This window comes from Rissa tridactyla, chromosome 5 (genome assembly GCF_028500815.1).
Source record: "Rissa tridactyla isolate bRisTri1 chromosome 5, bRisTri1.patW.cur.20221130, whole genome shotgun sequence".
In the NCBI taxonomy this organism is placed as follows: Eukaryota; Metazoa; Chordata; class Aves; order Charadriiformes; family Laridae; genus Rissa; species Rissa tridactyla.
The window spans coordinates 47,776,235-47,803,803 of record NC_071470.1 but is presented as its reverse complement, the minus strand read 5'-3'; the positions used below and the strand labels follow the sequence as shown (position 1 = coordinate 47,803,803).

At 41.9% G+C, this 27,569-nt stretch overlaps 1 protein-coding gene across 1 annotated transcript in view; it reads right to left on the bottom strand.

Moving 5' to 3' along the window:
- DCHS2 (dachsous cadherin-related 2) overlaps window positions 1-27,047 on the bottom strand; it is a 124,762-nt gene extending 97,715 nt beyond the window's left edge. The window contains exons 1-2 of the mRNA XM_054203145.1: window positions 26,933-27,047; window positions 24,809-26,574 (exon numbers count right to left, since the gene is read on the bottom strand). Of these exons, the coding sequence (XP_054059120.1) occupies window positions 24,809-26,574; window positions 26,933-27,047 (1,881 nt within the window). The remainder of the gene's footprint in view (window positions 1-24,808; window positions 26,575-26,932) is intronic.
- Window positions 27,048-27,569: the final 522 nt, after the last annotated feature.

Here is a 27,569-nt window from a genome sequence, read left to right as displayed (position 1 = left end):
AAGGCATTTGCAAAATGTATGTGAAAATCCATTTCCCAGCAGTATTCTCTCTTACGGCATGAGGGTATTCTCTCTTATGGCATTAAATCCTGAGGGACTGATTTGAACTGACCATGACTGCATTTCAACACATTTTGAAAATAATCCCACTGTCACCACCTGTGGGTTCCAGACAAAAGAAAAGCCCTTTATGCAGGCCAGCATGCAGAACAAGGTCGCCTTCTCAGCATTATTTTCCTCCCTGCAAGTGTCTCCTTTCTGTCCTGCCATCTAATCTATGACATCTATATCATGATGAAAAATAACTACTAGTTCCTCTAGTTTCCCTCCAGTCTCAATGACTCCTTTAATTACAGGGAAATTATATTTTCAGTGTTTCAAAATTCTTAAACTACAATTCTTCGCAAATAAACACTCTTATACAATTTCTTGTTTCTTATGGAATTAATAAAAATACAATTAATACAAAATTTGAGGCAAACTGTGCCATGTTATATTTACCTTCCTTTAATAATCTTTCCCCTTGCAAAGAATTCCACTATTTTTGATACGCTAGCAAAAGACTGGGAAATTTCAGAAAAATGATAACTAGCTTTGTAATATCATCACCTTAGCATTTAAAGGAAAAGGAATAAGACTCTATGTCTTTATCAATGCTCATTTCACACCTAGTATAGAAAATAGCATCACTCCATGGCAATACTATCAGTGATAAAATGTAAGCAAAGTCATACCTTTGCCCAAATCAATCACGTTGAGATAATTTTCCCAAAGACAATGAAAATAAATTACTACTAAGTATTGACAGTGTTTTGCAAAATAAATAAAGGGCTAAAGAAAAATTATGGGAAGCCTGGAACAATCAAGTGTTTTTGAGCCCTCTGCTTCCAGACAGCTGTGGGCAGGCATGACTACCGCTATGGATACCACAGACAAAGAGCCCTGCCCAGAGCTCAGGCTCCCAATGCCCAAATATTGAATGGAACTGGGCAGGGGCAGGGAAAAAGCATTTTGGGAATTAAACAAGCTGTAGGATTTATGCATTAAGCGTAAAAACTCCCCTTCTAAAACTCAGTTCTATAGTTATTTATTTCTGGACTTCCAGCAATAAAAGCAAAGAGGGCATGTCAATACTGAATGGGGTAATTTCATGACTGAAGTGAGAAATGTCTCTTTCTGCAAAATACAGTGGTTCAAAGCCTCTTCAAGCAAGCAAAATTAGCACAGAACTCCACCGAAGAATTAAATTCTTAATGAATACCTCATCGTATAAATGTGTCTCGCGGAGTGATCTCACCTTGAAAACAAACTCATTAATTCAAAAAGCAAGAACTACATGACATCAAACGACACAGCTCAAAAGATCAAGTGCAGAAAAGCACAGTCTTTAGTGAACAAATCCTGTGGTGTGTTTGCACTATGTCTGTCTGCTTTACTTTACATGCAACTCCTCCGCATTCTTTGAGGAATGAGCCCTGCTGACATTACCTTCACAGGTCATCTGACTTCATTGATGGGCGTATTGGTCATTGATAGACACCTTGGTAATCTTTAAAAGTTTCTCATCTTCACATGTGTTACCAATAGCGGTTAGGAAAGTAAACTGTTTCTGCTGGTTTACAGATAACAAGCATCTACAGTTTTGAACTTCGAACCAGGGGAAATCAGAAAAACCTGCAGTTAGCTACAACGTACTGCTTGCTTAGTGCCAAGATAAAGTTCTGCGGTGAAACAGCATTTTTCTACAACACTTTAAAGGATGAATAGTATTCTCTATTGCATGCAAAAATGGCTCATCATGTGGACTTCATCTCTGTACGAAGCTGTAGCAGCTGTCTCACATTAACATGCTTAAACACATAAATACAGTTACAATATAGATGTAAAGTTACAAATGTTGAATTAATTTTAAGCTAGTATATAGTTGATATAAGCCCTTTTTTTCAGTAAGCATCAGAATCCCATAAATCTCAGCTACTGTTGAGGTCTCGGTCCTTATTTTCTTTGGCTGGGTAATATCTAAACAGATCTATTTTCCCTCTTTTTTGGGCTTTAATCACTCAGTAAAGTAACTGTTATTATTTTGTCTATTGGGTTAACCTATCCACAATTACATACTACTTTTATCAAATTTGAAAGGTCACACAGCAGTCATTTTGTGTGTGACCAGATAATGTCATGTGAATAACTGCATTTGGACCTTTTAATGTAAACAAGTGTAATGAGACTTTATGAATTTTGTGGGAAACTCTCAGATATTTCCTTAACATACATTTGGTTCCCATAAAAGCCCCAAACTCACAGCACTGGCAAAATGAAAACCCTTCTCTCCTCTGACAGGACAAGTTCCTGTTGATGTGTATCACCACCAACCACAAAGGAACACACTTTCAGTACAGAGGTTTCACTATCTATGCACTTTTGGACTTTTTTTACTTGGCTGACAAAAGAAGCAGCTTCTTTCACAGTGGTTTCTATGAGAAATGAAGCAGCAATAGCCAGCCTGAGATATTCAGTCCCATTTCTGAAGGCTAAGGTGGAGTAAAGAGTAAGAATATTCATTAGTAATATGCTACAAAGCTGTTGCTAACTATCTGGGTTTGTAGGATAAGGACAAATTTAAATTCTTCCTTGTTTTTCAGTTATGTCATATTACATTTTAAAGCTCTTTTGAGCAGGGTCTCCTTTGAAGCACGCTGTATTTGACTCTCCATTTATTCAATTCCTCTATTTACTTACCATCTGTAATATAACCTCACAATTCTTGAGGCAGTCAAATAAGAGACTTGACAAGAATTGCCTCCAAGTCTATGCAGGAACTGCCAAGAAGTGGGATTCCTCCCGGTTGGGGATGTTACTGCCATAAACACCTCACAGGGGTTACAGTGTTTGCGCTGAGCTGGTTTTGGAGCTCTCTTCAGAAAATCCTAAAGCACCCCTGCTCTTCTTTTCCACAAAATCACTGGTGAAAAAATAAATATAATGGCTTATATACTGCTATCATCCCTCTCTGCTATCAAATAGAAGAGCACTATTTCCTAGGTATCCAAGATGTAAGATTCACACGTGGATACTACACAGCTGTCTGAACCCTAGCAATCCTAAGGTGGTGCTGGTGAAAAGGAGTTGTTAAAAAGCCAGCCCTACCACGTTTCAAGCATCACCCATATCAAATGTAACCTCCCTACAGAACATTAGGCTACCTGTTTTGATATTCATCTGAATTTATCATTCTTCCCAAATACTCATGAGGCCAGAGTAGCTCCGAGGATCCCATTCCTGCCACGGTTGGACTTGATCGCAGTGATCACAAGTTTTTTCACCTTTAGACCTCACAACTTCAGTTGCAACAGAGCAGATAACTGAACACACCGCAGCTTCAAATCCTGGAAAGGCTCCAACCAGATTGAAAGGCAACAAGGCAGGTGCTCAGCAGCCACAGTCACTCAGAACATCTCCTCTCAGTTTGCTCTCCTTTGACTAACTCCCCATTAAATAACAGGTCAAATTCAAGCTTATCTTTAGACCTCTTCATTGGAAATGGCTCACGTATGGGAGAAACTGCTTTTCTAAAGTGACAGAATCATCAATTTCAAGTTACATGTTCAAACACTTTTTCTGTGATGGAGATTAAAAAGTTTTGAGATCATTTTCAGAAGGGATGAGAACAACAAATCTTAGCTTTATCAAACAGAAGGCAAAAGCCATTTCCTTAAACTATTCTTCTGACAGTAACAGCTAAAACAAAATCCCCCTTTAACCCCCCGAAGTAAGCAGTATTTGGTCAGCACCATCAAAAGAAAGGAGAAAGAAATGTATTTCTGTTCCCTTAGGCAAAAAAGCACCATGGCCAAAGGCACCACTGGTTTTGGAAAGAGACAGACCTATAAGTCTGAACAAAATTAAATTCCTTCCAGATGATTACAGAACTTCCCTTCTTCTCAACAAAGCAACGAACACTGAAGTAGCATGCAGTGGGAAGAATCTGCAGCTGTGGTTCAGTCAGGTGCCACATTGCAAGGATGGAGGCTCCCAGAAGCACTGGCAGATTCTGGGGAGTCAGGGATAACACAGGTACGTAAACAGAGAGAGGGAAAGGAAAAAACAGAATCGCTTAAGTACCCGCATGGAAAAAATACTCGTTATGGTTTATTTCAAGTTCTGCCCTATGGAGTTTTCCTCCACCCAAGAAATCCATATTTGCTTTTGTCATGTAGCCTCAAGAAAAAAAGTTGCTCGTGAAAACAAGTCTACTCACGCTCACTCATCTACACATCTACCCAACCTCTACAGTCAGAGCTGAGGATAAGCAGCTGTAGAAACAGCCATCACCCAGACACAGAATAATATCCAGGCAAGTCGAAGGAATGAGAGTATTTTCAAGCAGTCAGGTTTCCTGCTGCCTATGGACAATTAACACAAGCCTCATGGAAGCACGTGAGCCTTCTCAAGAGAAACTAAAAGCAGCTGTTAAATTTCTCATTCTCCTTTGAGCCCTGATTTCACAGTCCAGAGTTAGTATCCTGTTTTACAAAGAAAAGTGGGCGGTTGGTTTCTTTTTCACGATAGGACCTGACCTGCTGGTTCTGGAGCTCTTCAGATAAAGGCAGTTGGACACACTACAGCTGCTCAGCTCCGGAAGAAAGCAAATTTAGTTCTGTAATAAAATACTGCCCATGGTCATTCTGAAGGTAGAAAATGCATGGCTTTAAATTTTTTTTAGGACAGTTGTTGATGAACTGTTATCTGTGAGATACATAGGCAATCTACACAGCTGGGGTGGAATTTTTCTGTAATAAAGACAACCTGGAAATTTGACAGTTACCACCAACTAAAATAATCTCATAAGTTTTTCAATTCCTGATGAAATACTGCTATCAAAGAATTCAAGCTTTGATTCTTATGTTAAATATCCTTGGACTAAGACAGTGAAATCAAACTGCTCTTCACATATGGATGCATCTAAAGCCAGACTGCAATGAATCAGAAAGTTGTTCAAGGTAACTTTCTTCACAGTATCACAAAAATGTAGAGAAAAATTCACAACAGCAACTTGAGTGGACAAGGAATTCAGAAATAGGACTATATGCTGAACTCCACAATTACTGAACTAGAAGTAAAGAATCATCATGGCCAGGAATACCAGGAGGCCAAGCCGGGACTCCTTTCTCCTGGCCAGGCCAGGACAAAACGGTACCTTTTGATATAAAAATATAACAGCATTGACAGTACCAGAAAAGTATGATGTTTAATAGACTAAGCTTTGATGTTTGGAAAAGTTTGCTGATACCTGTCAGCGAGTCTCTGCAGGAATGAAACAGACTGACCACTATCCTGGGTAAGACTGTTTCAGGCTTAACAACCACACCACAGAAAAACAAGAAAAAACAAAACAGGGTCTTTGGTTGACTTAATTAGAAAAAGAGAAACCCTGCCACACACCAAAAACGCATCATGACAGGACTAAATGTTCCATATTTGTCACGTTGATGTTCCTAAGTGTTCCTGACTGTTAAAGCATGAAAATGCAAATGTTGCTGACAAACATAAAAGCTGCTTCAATAATCTACTGCCATGTGTATTATTAAAAGCACGTTTTTCATATGAGCAAGTTTTTTAGCACCACACAGAACAAGTCACCATCCTGGCTCACTCTACTGAGCTGATGAATATTATAATACAAAAGTTTAACATGAACAATTAGAAAGAAACCCCACGTAACTAAAGTCTCTTTATATACTTGGAAATGATATCCTATGAAAATCAGTCTTCACAGTTCATATATCTGTCAGTTTACTATGCTATTGCATACAACATGAAGAGTTTTCTTGGGATAAAGCACAGTGCAGCAATATGTGCATTTTGTATGAGTGACTTTGGGAGGAAAGTATCTGTCCAGACAGAATGTACAAGACAGATGTAACAAACAGGAACAGCTTCAGTTGCAAATCAAATAAGAAAAATAAACTAGTCACATGGTCAAAGGGTAAAAACACTACACAACCTGATAAAGTATTAAAAATACAGAAGAAACAAAATTAGTTTTTACAGTTTGTATAGAGGACTGGGAGCAAAGAACTCCCCCTCCCATTCTGATTTAAGCACTACCCATCATCCCACTCACTGATCAGTACCACTGGCTTACCTGAAAGCATGACTGCAGAAAAGCCTCGGTAACCTGGGCACACACCATGTTCTGTATTGCTGGGGTTAGAGGTGAAAGCCTTTACACTAAGCTAGATGTGGGTCAGAGCTGAACCTTGGCATAGGTAAGAGAGGGAAAGGTAACTGAATATTATTTTTAACTCCCTTTATTACAAACATCAGTGTCAGAGAAAAATCAGTGTATTTTTTGCACAACTCCTATAGAAAATATGAATGTCTAAAATCCACCAAAAGATTTTTTCCAAATATCTGTTGGACTCCTAGAAATTTTCTAGGTATTGCCTCTGCTAAGATGTAAAAAGCTCCTAACTTTTGTTGTGCAGGCTCACCACAACCTGATATTTATATTTAAAGAGGACTTTCCAGTCAAATAATAAAGCTTGTGAACAGCAGAATACTTGACTACTTCCACATAGTAGCAGACTCATTGTAACATGCTGTTCTGAAGATATCTCTAGCCTAACCTGGGCATGCACTTACCACGTCTCAGTATCTTAAGAATCCTTTCAGACACTATCAAAATGGCTAAAGATGGACAAAAAGATTACAATGACCTCTTCTACTACCTTCTTAAACCCCATCCATTTCCAATCCCAGGGAACAACAGCATGAACTCTATTTAAGCAGAGCTCACTGAAATACCATCCTCGTCAAAGGAAAATACAGTCTGTGAGACTTAAAAACACCTGAAATTACTAAAGCTTTTTCCACATACAGCTACCAAAATCTAGAGCTTTGTGATTAACAGACATTCAGGACACTATCTAAACTTGCTGAGGTTTTAACTGCAATACAGTTTTAAGTTCCAAGTAAACCATTTTTCCTGCTCAGAACACATACTAACCCAAAGACAGACTAATGTGTAACACAGAGGTCGGTGATATAATACTCCACTAAGTGGCAAGTGAAGGCAAGAGGCACATTAAATGCTGAACAGGTGAAACTTCTAGGGAATGGGAATGAATACATCAATAATCTCTCCTGCAGAAATTAAATCTATTAGGCAATTAACTTCCTGAAGTGTTACATCCCACTACAGGGAATGCAGCTGAGACTGTACTCTTTAAGATTGTTAACACCTGGACAAAGCAATTAGGCCCCAAAGTAACGTGTTACCATTCCCAGCAAGTGCTCCTGCAGGAGCATTCCTGAAGACTTTCACATTTTTATGCCACTTACACAACTTCACTGCAGGCCCCTCCCAAATCAACCACTGATATTCACTGTCCTCCGCTTAATATTGAACTAATTAATTCAAGATAATTAAGGCAGGCTTTCAGTATAAAGAGGCGTCTGGGGGAAATAAACCAACAGCAGTGACAGGGTGGGAGTACAAAGAAAACTGAAATTTCCCAGTAACCTCTCCTTTATGAAAGAGAACCTTGCTTCACCATCCAGGACTTTTCTTTCTCTTTCAACTTTCATCTCCTAGGTCTTATTTCCATAAGATGAATTCCATGATCTGGTTGTTTTACCATCAGTTCCCTGGGAAACATCCTGGCATGCTACAGAGTCTCACCAAAATAATACCACAATGATTAAGAACACCTTCAAGACTAGAAATGTTTTCCAAGCACAAGTCTACAGCTGTGATTGTGGAAAATATAGTCTGAACTGTGTCTGTTTTTAATGATCAGGAAAAGCTTTCACTTATAGATATCACACACCCCCCTCCAGAAAATGGAAAATGTGAGCTTGATTTCTGCCTCAGTCCCTATATGAGTGAATTAACAACTGAGCTATCGGAAAAAAAGAGAGAACATTTACTTTATTAATTTCTTTGCTTTCCTTGAAGGATCAAGAAAATTTGCTTTATTTCCGAAGAATGTCAATGGTTCATTCAGCCTGCAACACCTTGTTAATTTCATATTTAATTTGCAATAGAAAAAAGCAATAAAATAAAATTTAGGTTCTTTCTGACTGAAAGCCTGTATTAATTTTTCAGATCGGACAAGGCAGGATAAGATCTGAAGCACTGAACCAGAGTAAGTGTGATCAAAAAAGCTAGCAGAAGCCACGGCTCTGGGAATATGCACTAGAGAAGATATCAATAACAGCCTAATCCTGATACTACTTATTCTGTGCTGCTGGTCTAAATGTCAAAACCATATTGATGACCAAAAAAATTCACCTAAAAACTTCTGATTGATGGAGCTAGAGTTACTGAAAATTAATACGTTACCCCAAAACACACAGATTGAGTGAACAAATGAAAGACGGCTATACTAAATTAATATTTGTATTTTAAGTTTTTGAATAATTTAACAAATAGAGATTATCCATATTATTGATGCTGCAGCTAGAAGAGATTAATATGCTTACAGCCTACTAACTCTCTGAAGAAATAAAATGCTCCTGGAATTGTCACAAATACACACAATATTCCCAATATCTAAAACTGTGTACTATGCTACAGTTTGCAAGAAGGTCTCCAATGATGGCACATATGAGGAAGATGTGTACTATTCCAGCAAGCTGAATAATTCTAGAGGAATTATATGTAAAAACGTGTTCTTGAACTTCGCATTTTAAGCAAGAGTATCCAAATAACTAGACCTCAACTTATGCTTTTGTATCTGATTGAATCCTATTTTCATGATCTTTTAAAGGAGAAGTAGCACTCCACTTTTTTGCAAAAGAATATGACAGGAATCTTGAATGGACAGATTACTGTATAGTTGTAAAAAGCACACAGATATGTAAAGACAAGAAAGTGTTCTACATGTATATGGTATTAAATGGGGCTATGAGCTTAACATCTAGCTCTGGAAATGGACCTTTTTACAGCAAGAAACAAAAATAAGCCAGCCTGCCTATCACTTTATCAGCATGTGTCTTTCTATGGTTTGCAACAAAAATATTTGCAATATTTGCAATACCTACACTCTTACATTATTGTGTTTTAAGCGACCAGAACATATTGAGGACATGAAAGTGCCTGTAACTGTGACTCTCTCCAAAAGATGCTGCTGCAATTGATGATCAGTTCCTGTCTCACAGCTAGAAGAGCATTCCTATAGATCAGTCTGGAGAACAGTATATTTAGTGCTAATCACATTTAGCTTCACTTCACTACAAAACCATTTGCACAAATCCTTAACTTTGTAACACAACTATTCTGGGTCAGTGTCCTTCACTTTGACAGTGTTACGTACAAAGAAAACTGATACATCCTTTTGCTCTGAAAGTTTAATTGGATTTCTGGCAGTTTGTAGAACTTCCGTCCTATGGACCACATGAACCTTGCACAACAGCATTCATCCCCAAACTAAAACTCTTTCTTTTTTCAAGTATTTTAAGCACAGTAATTGCATACATTTTCAACACAACTCATGCAAACCCAAACACTCTGCAGAACTCTTTTCAGAGACAATTCATCACGCTCCTCTTGGCTCTGGACATCTTTCTCTTCTGACCACCAAGTCATGATAATTACAAAATGCCTTTTTTCCTGGCTCCTGCTGATGGAAGCTTAATATTCCAGTCTCATGTCTTGTCTGTCTCTGTTAGTCTGCCTCCTTCTTATACCTTATGACTGTTTTTATCTTCCATCAGTACCTTAATTACTTGTGTCTTCTCACATTTGGTACATGCAACAGCAAAGTTATAAACAAAAGTACGCTGAATGATAGCCACCAAATATCTCATAGTTAAGAACTTCAAGAATGCAAGAGGAATAGGACTGAGATGTTTATTCTCCCTAGGCACAGTTCCTATTTCAAGCTTTTAAGGGATGCATCTTATTTAATGCAATAAATATTAATTCTAAAAGGGATTACAGATACTCTAAATATTCAGAAGTTCTGAACTATCTATCTAGAGCATTTTTAAAAGTAGGATGAGGAATATGACAGATGACTGACTGCCTCTTGAGGCTCTCCAAAGGCTTCATTAACAATTCCACCCAAGAAAAGCAGTTTTAGTATTGAACAGTGATAATATCCACACCCACTGTGACAGTCCAGGAATCTTCCCGGTAAATGACTCGTGAACTTTGTCTGACATTTGGAAATTGTTTTATAAATATCTTTTTTTCATTGAGTAACTCTCATACACACCATTTCCAACCATACCACCCCAACCAGACAGAATGACTGGCCATTAAGAAAAACAATTGATTCACTGGTTTAGGCTGATTAAAGTCAGGAATGAGTTTTCTCCTGCTTGTCCACAAGGAGGAAGTGGAGAGGGCAGAGAATACCCAAGCAAGAAAAATTCACTAAGAGCAGATAAAACACAAGCTTGAAAAGAGTTGAAAGAAGAGCCTACATAGGGGGCAATCTCCATTATTTTCAGAGACAAGAAATAATATGTGGTCTTATTTAATTGGAGGCATGTAAGATTCATGAGAGAACAAAATGTGAGAAAAGCTTTGTTATGAAGAAAAGTCGGAAGGTGGAGAAGCCAAGAGGAGCTGGGCTGAATCCCAACAGTCACTTGAAAGATTTATAGTATCTCCAGAAGGTGCTTAGAGACCTCACAGAGGTTCAGATTCCAGCAGCTTAAAGAATGAATGCCCTAACAAAATAAATCCCTAACACATCAGCCAGTGAAATGTCCCACTATAAGAGGAACTCCACTAGCAACCCCAGTTAACCTGTATGTTATTAAAAAAAAAAATGGGAAAAAAAAAACCAGAATGAATTCACATGCAAATCTATGAGCCAAGAGAAACATAGATGGTTAGTCCTCAGAGCAAGAAGATGAGATTTTAACGGCTGTAAAATGTTGAGTTAATGCTCAGAGGATATGTTGTTCAGTGGATTTTTTTCCCCAGCATCACATGGAAGAAAGCTGAGTATCTGCTATAGGCCTTCTCGGCCCCAGGGTTAGATTTGAAGATATAGACAGAGAATTATAATGCTCTTGGACAAAGAATATCACCAGGAGTCATTTCTTTATGAGGAGTTTTAACTTCTCAGAGACTCACAAACCAATGAAAATAATAAAGCCATTGGATATGAATACTTCAGACCATGTAATTATAACTTAAGTTTAAATTAAATGGAGGCATAAACAACAGTTAGTCTGTATCTCAAAATTTTTAAATGGTAAATATATAATGTGAAAAATGAACAGTTAACAAAGGCAAAAAATAAAGGGATTTGGATATGAGAGAACTCTGGGACTTCAGTCAATGACGATAAAAATATATAGGTATTCATGAACAGAAGAGAATAAGCAGAAATGGGTGTGCTAAGATGAGAAGATAGCACACTGTTAAAACTGACCATTGTGCTAGAGCTGAAGGAGCACCTTCCTCACTTCTGCCATCAGCAATGACCATGGCCATCATAACTAGAGTGATAATGCAGGAATGGAAGTTATGCATCTTAAAGTTAAAATTCAAACAGCATTCAAAGTGGGAGGACCCAACCTAGAACTATTAAAGGACTGACAAATGAAACTACAAGCTTGCAGCCATAACCATTCTAGAACTTAATGAAACCATCTCTCTTGAAAATATCAAATGGAGGGACTACACTCTAGAACAGAACAACTGAGTGTAGGCACTACAATCCTACCAGCCTGACCTAAACAGATACGAATTTCAGAAAAAGTTCCAAAGAATAAATAGAAGATAGAAAAGAAGATAAAATAAAACATTTTGCAAGTACCTCAGTATTCTTTCAATAACATATTTTTCTAGACGCATGGGTAAGTTGATCTGGATTTAGTAAAGCAACCAATGGAAATAATTTCTTTACATTTTATTTAGTACAGACAACACAGCTATTAGTCAAAGAATCATATGGTAAGAAACTAGGTAAAGAAGAAACGAAAACAAGATTTCTTGAAAAAGGGAAGTAACAAATGAGATGGTTGTATTGATAACCAGCTTGTTAAGTCTATTTGTTAACCAGAAAAAAAAAAAACAACATTCACTAGTTCTTGAAACTAGAAAGTGCTGTCAATGTAGGAGATCAAGAGGATCTTTACACAGAAGAACTAGAAGACTGAAGTAATAAAAATAGAATGACAAAATATGAAATTACATACCAACAAACTAATAATTATTTGCTGTAAACTGGGAATTTATTCATTGGAAACTGAAGAGGAGAAAAAAATGATACATGGATGACTATGAGGAAAAGTGATCCAGCCTAAAAAAAGAAAAATGCAAACTGATTTAGGTGAGATATTACCTGTTAAGTATTAACATTCCTGTGGAAATAACTTATCAGTTCCCATTTGGAAAACACTGAGTACAGGTGATGGGGCGGAGAGGTCCAGTGGTCTGGCTAGAGCCAGAGACTTGATGACAACACCTGCCTGCCCATGCATTTTAGACAGCGCAGCAGTTCTGCTCTGCTTATGATTCCCAGAAATGTGGGGTAGGCAAGGGAAGGTATAGTCACTGGGAACCCTTGGAGATGGCGGGTACTGAGATTTGCATCTGATATTCCCCAGCAATGTTTCTAACTTTCATCCACACTTTCTAGGAAAAATAGCTATGATTTAGTGCATGCTCATAGACCTAAAACATGGTTTCCATTATGAGCAATTAGTAAGAATAATGCCATAGCATAAAATCAAAGTCTCAAAAAGTACGCTTTAAGTGGCCTCCAATAAGATACAATAGACATCAAAAATCTCCCAGGAAACATAAATGTTTTTCAACATGGTGTTTCAACAACAGAGGTTTAGAAACTGTGGGATAACTTGTGTCCCATAACCGCAGGGTTCTGGAAATGTAACACATGCTCTCGTCTAACTCCCAAATATTGGCTTGAATCCTCCCTTCAGACAAACATTTCTGAAAATTAAAAGCAGCCAGCCTTTCAAAAAGCATGTTTCAACTGTCAGGTCTTTTCCCCCTCCTCAGATACAGGCACAAATGGAGATTAACATAAAAAAATAAATTAAAAAAGTAATTATTGATTAGTTCCATGAAAATTTAAACCTTACTTCTTTAATTGCAAATTACAAACCTAAGCGGTTTGGGGTTTGTTTTTTTTCAAGGGAAAGAGAACACAAAAGCAGCCTGGTATCAGAGCAAAATCATTACAAGACTGCAGCACTGCCAAAATTATTGCTAAAGACATCAACTTCAAAGACAGCTAAAAAAAGAAAAGAAGAAACAAATTCCAGGATATGGAGTTTTACTTTAATAGTAACAAAAGGGAGCAAATAAACAAACAAACAAGAGAGGCCAAATATATGGGGGATTTGCCTTTCTTCTTTCTTTTTAAAACCAGAATGAAACGCTTTCTCTTAGATCCTTTAAAAATTATACAAACGTAAATCTAAAGGAAAAAGAAATTTCCAAGTTGTGACTTTGTTTTCAAATTAAACTTTTGGGGAAAATAATTATTCTACTATTACTAGTGATGGCAGCACATACTGTTTTAAAATATGTTACATTAAGAAGTTCTGTGCTCTGGGAAAGCAGGTCACATTTGTATTGGAGTTTATTTCATCTCCTTGCTCTTACAGTGTCATGCATACAGTGTTCTCTCTCCCCCTCAGAAACCCACAGACACACATTAAATTAGTCGGGATTTTCAAAATCCAGAGAACCTGAAACCCCCCCAAAGAGCACGTTGTGGCTGGTTTCATTGCGCCTTATGTTTCTAAGCTCCCCATATGCTTGTGCAACAAAAGCTTTTTTGAAAAGAGCCTCCCAGTTCCCCACTGCCTCACAACTTGTGCAGCCATCAATTGGCGTGATGTTGTTGTATAGTATTACCATATGGTAGCATTTTACACTTACTTTGCACAGGCTTATAGATCTACACAAAGCAGAAGGCAGACAGGAATTACCAGGTTTGGTCATTCTTAAAATCCAACATTACTGAATCTTGTGCTCCAAGTTAAACAACCAGTCTTTCAATTTGAGCAATTTTCAGCCCATCCTATTTTTTGGACCATGAGCTGGAGACTGGATCCTGATGGGGCTCCAAACACCAAGGGACCCTTGGTACTAGTGCTGCTAAAAAGCTACCCCAGAGCCACCCTAGAGTAACTACAGGTGTAAGTACAGCATGCCCCAAGAAATCTGAAGTGCTTTCAGTGATTTCATTTCTGAAAATGCTGTAAAATCAAATTCTATTCCATGTCTTCATGAGCAAGAGTAACAGAACAGCACCCAAAACACTCAAAACAGGAACCAACCTGTTGAAAACTGAGCAAGCGCTGAGTTGGTGCATTCAAGTTACTGCTCCGCTTCCCCAAATGTAACTGCAAATTTTAAGGTTTAAATTTTGTATTTATACATTCTTGACATTAGTATATTTTCTAATAGAACACCAAAAAACCTATCTGTACAGCATGCACTTATGGTACAATGTAGAGCGTAAGCATTAACAAAGGGATAATTCCTGTCTCAAAGAGCTTACTCTCCTCCATTTGGGAACAGCTTAAGACAACTGATAATCTTTTCAGAAAAGAATGACAGACATGCTTTATTGAGTCCATGCCCATGTAAGTGCACATCGATCCTACAGAAATGTCATTCATTAAGAGTGACAAAAGTACCAAACTGAAATGTATCCTTAAAATTAGCTGATTAACAAAAATGTTGGGAATTTCTTATAGAATCAAACTAAATAAATGTCCAAGGCAATAGCCTATCAAAAATTTAATAATGTATACCTAAGTAAAAATAATTAGGTGCCTATATATCTATGGAGAATGTTTAATATGTAACCCCATTTGTGTACGGAAGCCAAGATAAAGGTATCAATATATCTGAGACTGATAAAAGTTTATGAGAAAAACATAGTTTCATACAAACGATAGGTCTATTATCAATGCAGCCACACCACAGATGGACACTTTGGAGAAAAGGCTTTGGTAAATCATTGCTCTGGTGTGTCTGGACACGAGCTCAGAATCCAAAACGACTACAAAACATAGCAGGAAAAACTGGATGTGTAGTATAAAGTTGCATTTATTGGGGTTTTACATATTTGAAAACAAAAGGTCACGTAGAAGATAATCTACCAAAGGCTGCGTGCAGTTGTCTCCAGCAGTTTCTCTGACTGGTAAGATACATCCAGTTCCTTGGACACTGCATTAAACCATATGTGTTTGTTTATAACTGGTAAAAAAAAACAGGGCATACACAAGTTGTTTGTCTCGCATATGTTTAGTCAGACATCAGTTAAAAAACTGCCCTTCCTGTTACCCCTTTCCCAGTACCAGATGTAGGCATCAGCCAGTGGAAGTGGAGCAGACATATGCATGACCACTTAATGCTCTGCATGAGGGAAATAGCTGGGGACAGGGAGAGGGAAGGGGAGACAAAAACACTTTACAGAGGTCAGTGCAGGAGACTGAGACATCTGTTAAGGCTGGAAGTTAGTATATTTGCTTTTATTACAGCAAATATTGTTGGTGCTGCAACAGTTTTATGCTTAAAGCAGTGCAGCCTGTAAGCACAAGTAAATAGGCATGACAGTATTCTGATTTTTATTTTAAGTCATATCCAGCAGGAAACAGAGCTAGTAAAGTCTGGCATAAATGTAATGCTTGTTGTCGTTTAGCACAAAGGAGAGGAAGAGACAGAACCCAGAGCTGCATCTCTAATGCAGTACTTTCAGCTATAGAACAAAAACCCTTCTAAACCTTTCTAAACACAGCACAATTTCCAAGTATGTAGATTTGACCCATCTAGATTAATCCATGTACCAAGCACGTGGAAGTAAGGAAAAAGGCACAAAAAAGGGTTGCAACATAAGCATCATCCCTTAAAACATGTTCCACAAACTCTCACTGCCAGATGCTACCATGAAGAGTGCGGCTTTGAGCTGTACTGTCACATTTACCCACATAAAGAAAACCTAGTCAAAACTTTGTTTACACTATTTGATTTAAATGGGACTGAGTAAGGAATAGGAATTGACTTTGCACACAGCACAATTTCATCAGTAATCCACCTACTTTGGTACCTAGTTCCTACATCTACCCTGAAAACCCTAACCAAGTAATTATCAAGAGGAATCGACAGAGATTTTACATCCAAGCACAGCTGTCCAGCACACGGGTCCTTACAAACAACCCTTCTGCATTGGAATGCAATAGCAGTTACTGTAAATTCTGACAGTTACTACATTTGGTCATGTATTTGTTAGATAGGATACAACTGTTTAATCTGCTGCACATTTATATATGTATATATAAAATTATATATACAAATTTATATAGGACAGCAGTTCAGTACAAAAAGCTGAGAAGTATCTGCACATCTTCTGTTGCAATGCTAAATACACCACCGCTGGACACGTTCTCTAGGCCTGACATAAATCCCTTGCAATTCAACATTCACCAGAGAATAATGGTTTCACCTAAGTGCCAATGCAATTAAAAAGCTCCCGATTTTGTACAGGTTCTTACAGAGGAGCCTCAAAGAGCTTAGAACTGATTGAATAAACTGTGATTTATAAGTAGTATTTTAAAAATACATTACTCCTCCTAAAAGAAATGCCTTTTTACACAGATTAGTAAACTTTCTTCATAGACTGAGGGCAAGGATACCATTATCTATCAAATTCTATAAAATGTGAACTTTCTTCTACTATATCACCTTTGTACACAAGGCTTAATTTTATATTTCCACTAGTGGCACATTTCAGCATTTGGAGTTCAAGAGTAGCTGCTGGCCAAAAGCTAACACGAATGAGTACTGGAAATGAGATAGAGAGCTGATGTGTGAAATCGTGAGTAGTTGGGACTGATCATCCTCTCTGTCTCCAGGTTCAAAGCAAAGGGGCGATTCCTCATGGAGCAGGTAGCTGATTGACACACCCCTTGCCACAGTACATTGTGGCTGATGATAATTTGGGAAAAGCTGAGGGCTAGGTACGGTTCACAGAAAAAAAAAAATCCATTCAGGGTTACAAATACATAGAAACTCAATCTTGCTTGGGATGTCCTTGAGCTGAAAGTGGTCAAACACTGAGAATCCATGAGGGAAAGATTCATGTGTGTTTGCCCTGTTCTTACACTCGTCCGGGGTGAATGCTTTTAGCATCTATGAGAAAAACGATACGGGGCTAGATGGCATATTGGTCTGATAGAATAGGTACACAGGGTCTTACGTGTAGCACCTGTGCCAAGTGAGCTCTGTGACATTTTCCCCGAAGTGTTTGGTTGGCTGATATCTGTGCCTCCATATTGTTGACACCTGCAGCAGGATTTGCATAATCAGTTGGACAGAGAGCCCCACTCCTCGCTACAGCAGCGTTCATATTGCTTACCACTAAATGTGGAGTAGGCATTGCCCAGACAAACTCTATCGTTAATGCACTGCAGAACAAGTTTCTCCAAGCTATCTATGTGCACATGCAAGCCCATAAAGCTTCTGGCTAGGTTCTAAATCAAACTCATGCATTTTAAAAGACAAATGCAGACACTGTAAATCATTGATATTTTTCAGCATGCAATTAGAAGTTTGTTTTCAAGAATGAATTGAGCAGCAAAGTAAAATAAAAAGGCTCATTCTGCAGTGCGTCAATCTGTTAGCATAGTAAGCTGGAACTTAAGAGATTCCTAACTCATCTATTTCCCAATGCTTTAAAACCTTCCAGGAAAGATTAAGCCTTCTGCTGACCTAGCAATTTATGAAAATCTATACGGATGATAAACTGACATTAATATTTGATAAATGAACAGACAGGCCATACTCAGCCATTTACAGCTTATTAACAATTTGCTCGAGTGTATTATAAGACAACTGATGAAGTCAGCTCTTTGTATAAAAGCGAGCACCAGAAAACCCACTACATTTCTGAATTGGAATTCCTTCCATCTAAAAAAGCCGTTCATAATCATTAGTCCAGAAGGTCAGTGGCTATGAATGAAGACTTGCTGGACGCTTAACTGAATGTATATTCATTATGCTGCACAAAACTCTACAAACTCAGCAGCCAAAGGTATTCAAGGGGTCTATGTTAGCCACTGGTGCTCTGAGTAGTCTTTTAGCTAGTATTTTAGTAGAGAGATCTCTGCAATATAAAGCACATGATTAAGACTATTTAATATTATTACTCCTCTTCCACTACCCCAAAGCTAGGGGTACACCTGACTTCTCTAACAACAATACTTCTATCATGCATTTCTCTTTTCTCATCATGGCTACAGACTGAAGTGTGCAGACAGCTTCAGACTTAGCCACACACAAGCCTTCAAACTTTCCCTCTTCCCAGATCCAGCTTGCTGATGTCAATTAAAAGACTTTCCTGAGAACTGGGAAAAAAGGTCATTTTCTGCAGTAACTTAAAAAATGTTTTTGTTCTCAAACTTTCACATAATTTTTAATTCTCAAATAAAAGCCAAATGTTTCCATGTCAGTGTTTTTGCTGTTTTGGTGTTTCATATATTGTCTAAGTGGTGGGTTTTGTTAGCAAACAGCTGTAGATTCAGTGCATAGGGTGAGGTGGGGTGGGTGGAATTACTGTCCAGAGATCGGTTTTTTGCAGGTGTTGGGCACTGAAAATTTAACACTTGCCACATTTAAGAGTAACTACAAACTAAGAGCAGCAAAAGTCAAAGGCTTCCACCTCCCATTTCTCACATCCTTGCATTTTCAGGACCAGGGCTTCTTACATCTACAAAGCATCCATTTGGTGGCACTGAAAGGGCTGCATCAAGGAACAGACTCTCATAAACATTCCAATTATTAAACGGAATGGTTTTCCTATTGTTAAAAAGCTAGAATGGCACCATAATTAGAATTCTTAAGCAAAAGAATATGTAAATATCCTATTCATTTAAAGTTACGTAAAAATAATTATCAAAATAATATATTTTGTTTCTGATTTTCTTCATTTTTCTCCCTTCATTCAATCAGCTCTGGACTGCAATCAGCAGACTACTGCACAGATTCAAAAATACACTTATAAATCTCTGACCCCAGACCATCCATACTTCTAAAGCTACATATTAATAGATTATAAAAATTTGTGTATAGCCATAAAAAGTGATTTTGTAATAATATATAATGTATAATATATAATAAAATCTATATAAATTCTACTGAATGTTTTCTGGAGTGCAAAGGGATATTTGTTGTGAATTTAGAAAGAAATAATTGCTACAAAATCATACACCTAACAGAAAAATGATGACATGTTAACTGCTTTCAGACTCAGTAAAATAACAATACAGATTGGATGAAAAAATAAATAGTTTTGCATTATAGTTATAGGTTAGATGATAAACTTCTTTGCTGTAAATGTAGTTCAGTCTGGGATTTGGTCTTCCTGTTGTCACTTGTATTAGCTTTAAAACACAGCAGCATTCTAAGTCAACAAACAAAATCTGTCTTTTCTGCAGCTGACTTCTTTAAATTGGATGCAGTGAAAATTACACCTGGAAAGCTCAAGAAGCCAACAGAGGAATGCATGGCCTGATCTCTTCTAGCTTCTTTTCGTCTTACCTCTAACTAGGATGAGTTGCATTTTATAGTGCTTTATAACTTATATGAACCTAGTTTGCTGGCTTCATTTCTGGTTTCAGTAATTGCGGTGTAGCCTAAATGATCCAGAAACAAAACGACCAGAGAAAGCACTGTCCTTTTAGCTCCTTGCTTCAACAATCGTGGAAAGAAAAGGAAGAAAAATGCAGTCTGCAACCAGTGCTGCTACTTGTTCAGCAGCTCAATGACAGATTAGAGTCTCTAAGTCTCCATCCCTCACAGCAGGGACGTATCCTCCATCTCTTTTTGTCCTCTTAGTTTTCTTTTTTCCTTTGCAGAAGGCAGAGAAAAATTAGGAAAAGATGCATGTTGCAATGTCTTTTTTAGAACTCTCTCATTCTGCAAGTACCTCTCGGAAATGTGTATTTCAAGTAAGAATGAACCACTTCTCTCAAATATATTAAGTACTTTAAAAAATCCTCAAAACCCACACATCCTTCTTATATATATTATACCTTTAAATATTATTTTCTAAAAACCTACAGGTTTATTATTCCATAATTTCTGGTACACCTAGGTTAGCTTTAAGAGCTTTAAACAAAATCTTTCTTTGCCATCATTGCATTTACAAATCCCTCACAATGTTAGCATCAGAAATTGTGTTATTTTTAAATAAAAGGAACTGAGGAGCTCTAACCAGTGAGTTAAAACAGCTCCCTTAATGGACCAGAAAAGTGCAAGATGTCGTAACAGTGGAATGCATATGGGTCTCCATCGTTTGACAGATAACATATGCTTTTTCTCTTCCTCTACTCTGTCAGAGATGACTCTAAAGCCAATGAAACATGTGTTTTCTAATAAACCATAAAAGAAAATAAATTTAGTAAAAAACTACTGACATGACTGTCACTAATTGATGGCAACTAATGTTTTCTTCAAGATGCAATTACAGGTACATAACTCATTATACTTTTCACAAGAATGCATGTGCAGTATAAAGTGAACGACATTTATGCCACAGAATACCTTACAAGCTACAGCATACCCTAGCAGTGGAAGCAAGTTTAACCTACAAGCCACAAACATATACAGAATGTACTATGCTGTAACACAGAATAAACAACTTCATTAAGTTCAAAATATGAGTTCAGCTGAGAGCTGCCACTGTCACCAAATCTCTTTCTGTCTATAAGCTCTGCACAGCCCAATAAGGGAGAAATACTCTTTTATGCAGGAGTCCTTGGAAGATATGAAAAAGAACAGGGTGTTTCTACTCCATCAAGGTAAAAGGTACAACACAAGGAAAACAGGTGCCAACCTGACGTACTGAATTATTCCCCTTTAGATCAAGTTTTAGTCTGCTCCATGAGAGAGAGAGAGAGATAATATATTGCCACTTCAGCTAGAAGACTGAAAATGCTGACAAACCTGGCAACTCTACTATAATTTGAAGACATATTGCACTAAAGAGAACTGTAAGAATGAGTATTGAGAAGCACTGTAATCACCTAAAAAAGGTTGAAAATAAAATTTGTAATCAGAATTAAACTTATGTTAGCAAGGCAGGTCTACAGCAAAGTTTTATTCCTTAATTCATTCATCAGATTAAGAGAATGGCTCAGAAGAGAGACACTTTGTCACACTCCTCAGTCTTAGGTCACAGAGGTGCAATCATCACAGAGGCATACATCATCACATGCTAAATCCACCTAAAATTGCCAAGCTGACACCAAGGAGTGCAGAAATAGGACATAATCATCACCATCACTCAACAGTCCACAGGCATTTGTAATCAAGTTGGTCCTTGAGAATGGGATGAAAGGCATAGTAAGAAAAACAGGAGAAAGCCCAAGCCGCTCTCACTCATTCCTCCATTTTATCCCCTTTCTTCAGGAAACAGATTGATATTATGCTGAAAGTTCATCATCATAATTGAAGCAGGAATGTCATCCATAAAGAGTGCTTCTGCTGCTTCCACTTTTGTTACTACAAATTGCCTTGGTCTACAATTTCTCTCCAACTGTGATCACCTTTTCCTCCCTGTGCTTATGTATCTTTTTTGTTTTGCTTCTTTTCAGTCATCCCACCAGTAACGCTTATATTTTAACAAGTGTCTATAACAACCAGTAATAAACTAGAAGTTCAGTATCCAAAAATGGACAAAAATGTGCTAAATCCTGCTAACATCTTCAAAAGTCTACTTATGTGTTTCACTGCATGCCTTTGCCCTACTTTTGAATGTCTGATAACCCATTACTTTCCCATTGATTTTCCCTTTTCTTCATTTAGACTTTCTCCCATTTGCTCAGATTTCTGATCTCCAGCTGTGTTATTTTTCCCGGTGATGCAATCATTAAATTGACACATTTCTTTCTTATATTAGCTGATGCAAACAAATTCCACTTATTTTTCAGGAGGCAGATTCTCCCTTACTGATCAATCTGCACTGGAAGGGAAAGCCTTTTGTCAACACAGAAAAACCCATACACATGCCTGGAATAAAGCAGTGTTTCCAGAAGTGGCTGAAAACGGTGTCTTCTAAGTGCACGGTTAATTCTTCTAATCAGTGAATTCCTACAGAGTAGGAGAAACCAGTAAAAGACAGACATATGCAAATTGATCCACTTCATAAATCTAGCCCACATTATGGGCTAGATTTGTGGAGAGTAGGGGGGGAATGAAGATAACCTAAATAACAACCACAGCAGGAGCAGAAGATTTCCCAGAAGGAACGAAATCTCCTATTATCAACATGCAATCAAGAATACAAGGGAATAAATTTTCCAGTATTTAGTGGCTGGGCAGAGCTACAGCAAAGCACGAGAAAAGCAGGAAGCTCTAGACACACGATCTATAAAGCGATGGTTTGTCACCACTTGGTCCCCAAGCAAAGGTTACTAATGAACTTCAGTGATGCACTACTGCAAGAACCCCTCTGCTTGCAGAGGAGAAAGACTGGAAGGCTTAGAAGACTTCCAGTTACTATGGTTGTGATCTGAATGTAAAACAGAGCACAAATGTTTATCACAAATGTCCTCTTCTGCAGCCCCCCAGGGTAGTGAAGCAGAGGAAGCTAAGAGACAGGAGTAGCCCCCTTCAGTGCTTTGGCTCTTTTCCAGTTCTTCAGGAGCAGCAACAATACAGTTCGGGGTTACCACCTTTTCATGCTAGCTTTTAAGTTCAAGAGCCCAGTTAGAGACAGGACTCGTATCACAGGCCCTGAAAAACGGCTTGGTCAAACCAAAAACTGTTTTCTTCATTCTAATCACTAGCTGCAATTCCTGGAGCAACATAAATGAAGCCACCTGCTTCATGATGGCTTTTTCTGCTCACAATGGCTGGGCAGAAGAAAAATGGGGGGAAAGGCATAAGGATAATTCTGAAAGGTGGGCATGTTTAAAGTTTAAAAGGTGTGTATGTTTAAAGCTTAAGCCTATTACACAGTGCAGTATGAAACCTGGATGATGATCCAGGATTAACCTGCCAGTAAAAACACCAGCTTCCTTCCCTGGCAGTCAATAGGATGCTCATCTGCTATTTTTCATACACACACCCCTTGTGCCTCACTCTTGTTCACTTTTGGCTTCGATACCCCAGGTTTGATCATTCGGCCACCAGGACATAACTATTCCTTTCTACTCTCTAGACAGGATTATGTCAGCATGGTGACGCTTTCAAAATCCAGTACACCACGGATGATATCCACAGTATGTGACACTTTTGACCGGCCAGAGAATCTGCACTATTCATATATCAAAACCTAAATGAAAAAGACAATAAAACCGCAACCACGGGTTATTTTCTTTAAAACGCTTCAGGAACCCTTTAGGATGCGTCTACCTGATTAAATCGAAAGCAAAAAAAAAAAAAGAAAAAAAAAAGCCGCTATTCCTCAACTCCAGCGCGGTACCGGGCGGTGGCAGCGCACCCGGACGCCGTCGGTCCCGCTCGCTGCCTTTCAGCACCACGGACGCCGGCGGCGCGCGCACGCCCGCGCACACGCCCGCAGGGGCCGGCGCTGCCATAAGGGCCCCTCGCCCCTCCCCGGGAGAAGGTGAACTTTCAAAATTACGTTATTAACTTTCTGCTGGGCTTTCCTGGGGCGACTTGCGCAGGACATCCTTTCCCCCCACTCGGGGTGGAGGCAAAAGAAAGGGCAGTGATGGGCTTTTCTTTTCAGTTTGGGATACGAAATGGAAAGCTCCATGAGGCTCAACATTCCCAAACTTTTTATAGATTGGTTTTTATTAGGGCTGTGCAAATTGTGCACTTTTTGAGCTCAGAGTGCAATTAAAAAAAACAAAACCAAAACCAACAGAGAGATAGAGGAGAAAATGCTTTTTGTTCAAGTAAATGATCACTGGACACAAACATCATCAATGGACTCCTGATTTAAAATTAAATAAATAAATAGAGTAGGCCGCCTGGAGATAAAGAGAGAATGGTTTTTCTTCAAAAGTACTGAGAAAACACATTGCAACTCTATGTCTCCTCTTTAAGCACGGTATTTCCCCAAATTCATGCAAGTTTCTGCACAAACTCTGAAACATTTGTACTGCTGTGAATTTCCTACTGGTGGGGAAAGCCTTTGCTTAGTTCAAAGGTAATAAATTCTGAAATGTCATTCCGAGCTAAAAGCGAAAGGGCTGTCTGGCAGCTCCTGGTCCTGCAAAGCCTCCATTCGACCGCACTTGCAAGGAATAAAGGGGGGGTTGATGGATAAGGAGAACATCTTTTCTATTAGCATTAATCAGTTTCTGTGAAGGCAGAGTGAACTGATGCTCTTCATTAGCAGAGCGCTCTGGAGATATTATACAAAGCCCCAGAAGGTTTTTGATTTCAGGTCCCTCTGTGTCACACTGCCTGGCCACCTCTCTGCTGTCGTGTGGCTCACACCTACCCGCAGAGATGGCTCTTACTCATTTTACTCTGAGGACCACCTCACGTCCTCCAAAGTATCACAGGCGGTTTGTCTCCCTCCAGCATTTAACCAGAACATCTCTGAAGATCTGACCTCTTTTATGGGACACGGAATCTACTTTTAAGGGCACCTGTGAAGGCTACAGCGTTACAAATGCGTCAATTTAAGGGAGCTGCTCCAGCACTCAATCAAAGGCTAACCAGCAGCGGCCGTGCCATGACGGGCTGCACCTCAGGGGAACAGGCCGCACCCCACCGGGGACCCGAACCCGGGGCCTGCTCGGTGCCGCCTCAGCTCGGCGCTGAAAGCCCCCCCCGCCCAGACACCCCCCGAGGGGGCGGTGGGGCCGGGCGGAGGCTCACCTGCAGCGGGCAGCGGCCGGGCGGGGCGTGCTCGGGCAGGCGGCCGCGGTAGACCTGCCGCTCGAAGCGGGGCTCGTTGTCGTTGGCGTCCTCCACCCGCACGCTGAGGCGGCAGGCGGCGGCGCGCGGCGGCCGCCCGCCGTCCCGCGCCACCACGCGCAGCTCCAGCGCCGCCTGCCGCTCCCGGTCCAGGCGGGCGCGCGTGCTGACGGCGCCGCTCCGCGCGTCGATGCGCAGGAGGGCCAGGGCGGCCGCGTCCCCCTCCAGCGCGTACCGCACCTCGGCGTTGGGCGAGCCCGGCTCGTCGGCGTCCCAGGCGCTGAGGCGGAGGACGGCGGTGCCCGGGGAGGCGGCCTCGGAGACGGCGGCGCGGTAGTGGGGCTGGGGGAAGGCGGGCGCCTCGTCGTTGAGGTCGGCGACGCGCAGCAGCAGCGGCTCCTCGGCGGAGAGCGGCGGGGCGCCGCCGTCGGTGGCCACCAGCCGCAGCTCGTAGAGGTCGCGGCGCTCGCGGTCCAGCGGACCCGCCACGCAGAGGAAGAAGACGCCGGCGCCGGCCGGACGCAGTGCGAAGGCGCCGTCGCTGCCCAGCAGGGACAGCGCGACGCCGCCGCCACCGTCCTCCGCGCCCGCCGGCGCCTCGCCGCCCTCGTCGGCGTCCGAGACGGAAACGCGGGCCACGTAGTCGCCGGGCCGCGCCCCCTCGGAGACCCGCGGGCCACCGCTCTCGGTGAGGTAGAGCAGGCGGATAACGGGGCGGTTGTCGTTCACGTCCAGCACGGCCACGGAGACGAGAGCGCTGGAGACCTCGGGCTGGGAGCCGCCGTCCCGCGCCTCCACCACCACCCGGTGCAGGGCCCGCGCCTCCCGGTCCAGCGGGCGGCGGAGGCGCAGCATGCCGCTGCGCTCCTCCACCGCGAAGTAGCCGTCGGGGTCGCTCTGCCGGCGGTTGATGGCGTAGCGCACCTCCCCGTTGGCACCCAGGTCGGGGTCGGTGGCCCGCAGGCGGCAGACGGCGGTGCCCGGCGGCGCGTCCTCCCGCAGCCGCGCACGGTACTCGGCGCGGCTGAAGGCGGGCGCGTTGTCGTTCTCGTCCAGCACCCGCACCGACACCTGAAGGCGGCCGCGGCGCCGCGGGCTGCCGCCGTCCCACGCCTCCACCACCAGCCGGTGCGTCTCCGCCCGCTCCCGATCCAGCCGCCGCAACAGCACCAGCTCCAGCGGCTCCGGCCGCCCGTAGCGCAGCTGGAAGAGCGGCGGCTCCCCCGCCGCGCCGCCCTCCTCCAGCAGCGCGTAGCCCTGCGTACCGAAGCGGCCGGCGTCGGGGTCGCGGGCGGAGGGGAGGCGGAAGGCGGTGCCGGGCGGGCTGAGCTCGGAGACGTTGAGCTGCAGGCAGTCCCGCGGGAAGCGCGGCGGGTGGTCGTTCACGTCGGTGACCGCGATCTCCACCTGCACCACCTCGCCGCGCAGCGTGGCCGCCGCGAAGCTGTAGCGCGCCCGCCGCTCCCGGTCCAGCCGCCGCGCCGTGCGGATGATGCCCGTCTCCGGCTGGACGTGGAAGTCCGCCAGCACCGCCGACTCGCCGCTCCCCTCCGACAGCAGGAAGCCCCCCGGCGGCCCCGCGCCCGCCGGCAGCCCCGCGCGGATGTCCCCCACCAGCGTCTCGGCCGGCAGCCCCTCGTCCACCGCCAGGCTGAGGTTGTACACCGGCGCCGCGCCGCCGTCCGCCGCCCACAGCCACCACAGCGGCACCAGCAGCGCCAGCGCCCGCCCCGTCGGGCCACCGCCGCCGCCTCGCCCGCCCCGGCACCTGCCGCCCCGCAGCCGCCGCGCCATCCTCCGCCGCTAAGCCGGCATCGCGGACAACCTGCCGCTCCCCGCCGCCGCCGGGCAGGTGGCTTCGCCCCGCCGCCGCGGGAGGAAATCCTGTACGCCGCCGGTGCGGGAAAGGACAAGGCTGTGCGAGGGGGCGGGGAGGGCGGCTCCCCACCGCCGCCGCCGCCACCGCCCCGCGCAGCCCCCGCCCCGCCGGGCCCCGCCGCCCCCCGCCGCGCTGCCGGGCCGCCCGCCCCGCGCCCAGGACGTGTCGCGCAGGGTACGGATGTCGCGGCGCTGCTCTAGGCTCACCCTGGAGTCGGGGAGCTCTTGGCCGAAATTGATTCCCCGGGGGAGAGGCTGGTTTAGCTGCTGACGGGGGGAAGCGGTTGACTAGCGCTCGGGCTGCCTCCCGATGCGGGGGCATGCCTCGTGAAGGAGGAGAATTTAAATGAGACAGAAATCTGCGAGGATAAACGTGTTTGCTCAATTCAGCAAGGATTTTTCTCGCCTTAATAATCTGCTCCTCATTTTCCATGAAAAGTCTTCGCTCGTTATCCTAGCATTAGGTCAGTAAATAGTGCTCAGAATGTCAGTGAAGCATTTACCAGAAATAAACTTTAAGTAGAAACTTCCATCAGCATCAGTGAGACCAAAATTTCCTTCCTTTTTCACCATTTCTCACTCCCATATCTAGATGGGAATTGTCTAAGGATGAATTAGTGTTTCTTCAGTGACACTGAGAATATACAGCATCATATATACATGCCAAGTACCAACCATCCACCTTTCCACGAAAGCTAAGTACAATACTTCAACAATTACCAGTCTCTTGCTGTTCCCACTGGTCCTTTACCAAACTTAATTTCACCTTTCTGGCAAGCGTCTGGCAGTTGGTCAGAGAAAAGTGAATTCATCCTAAGACAGACACATAAAATCAGGGCAAAGA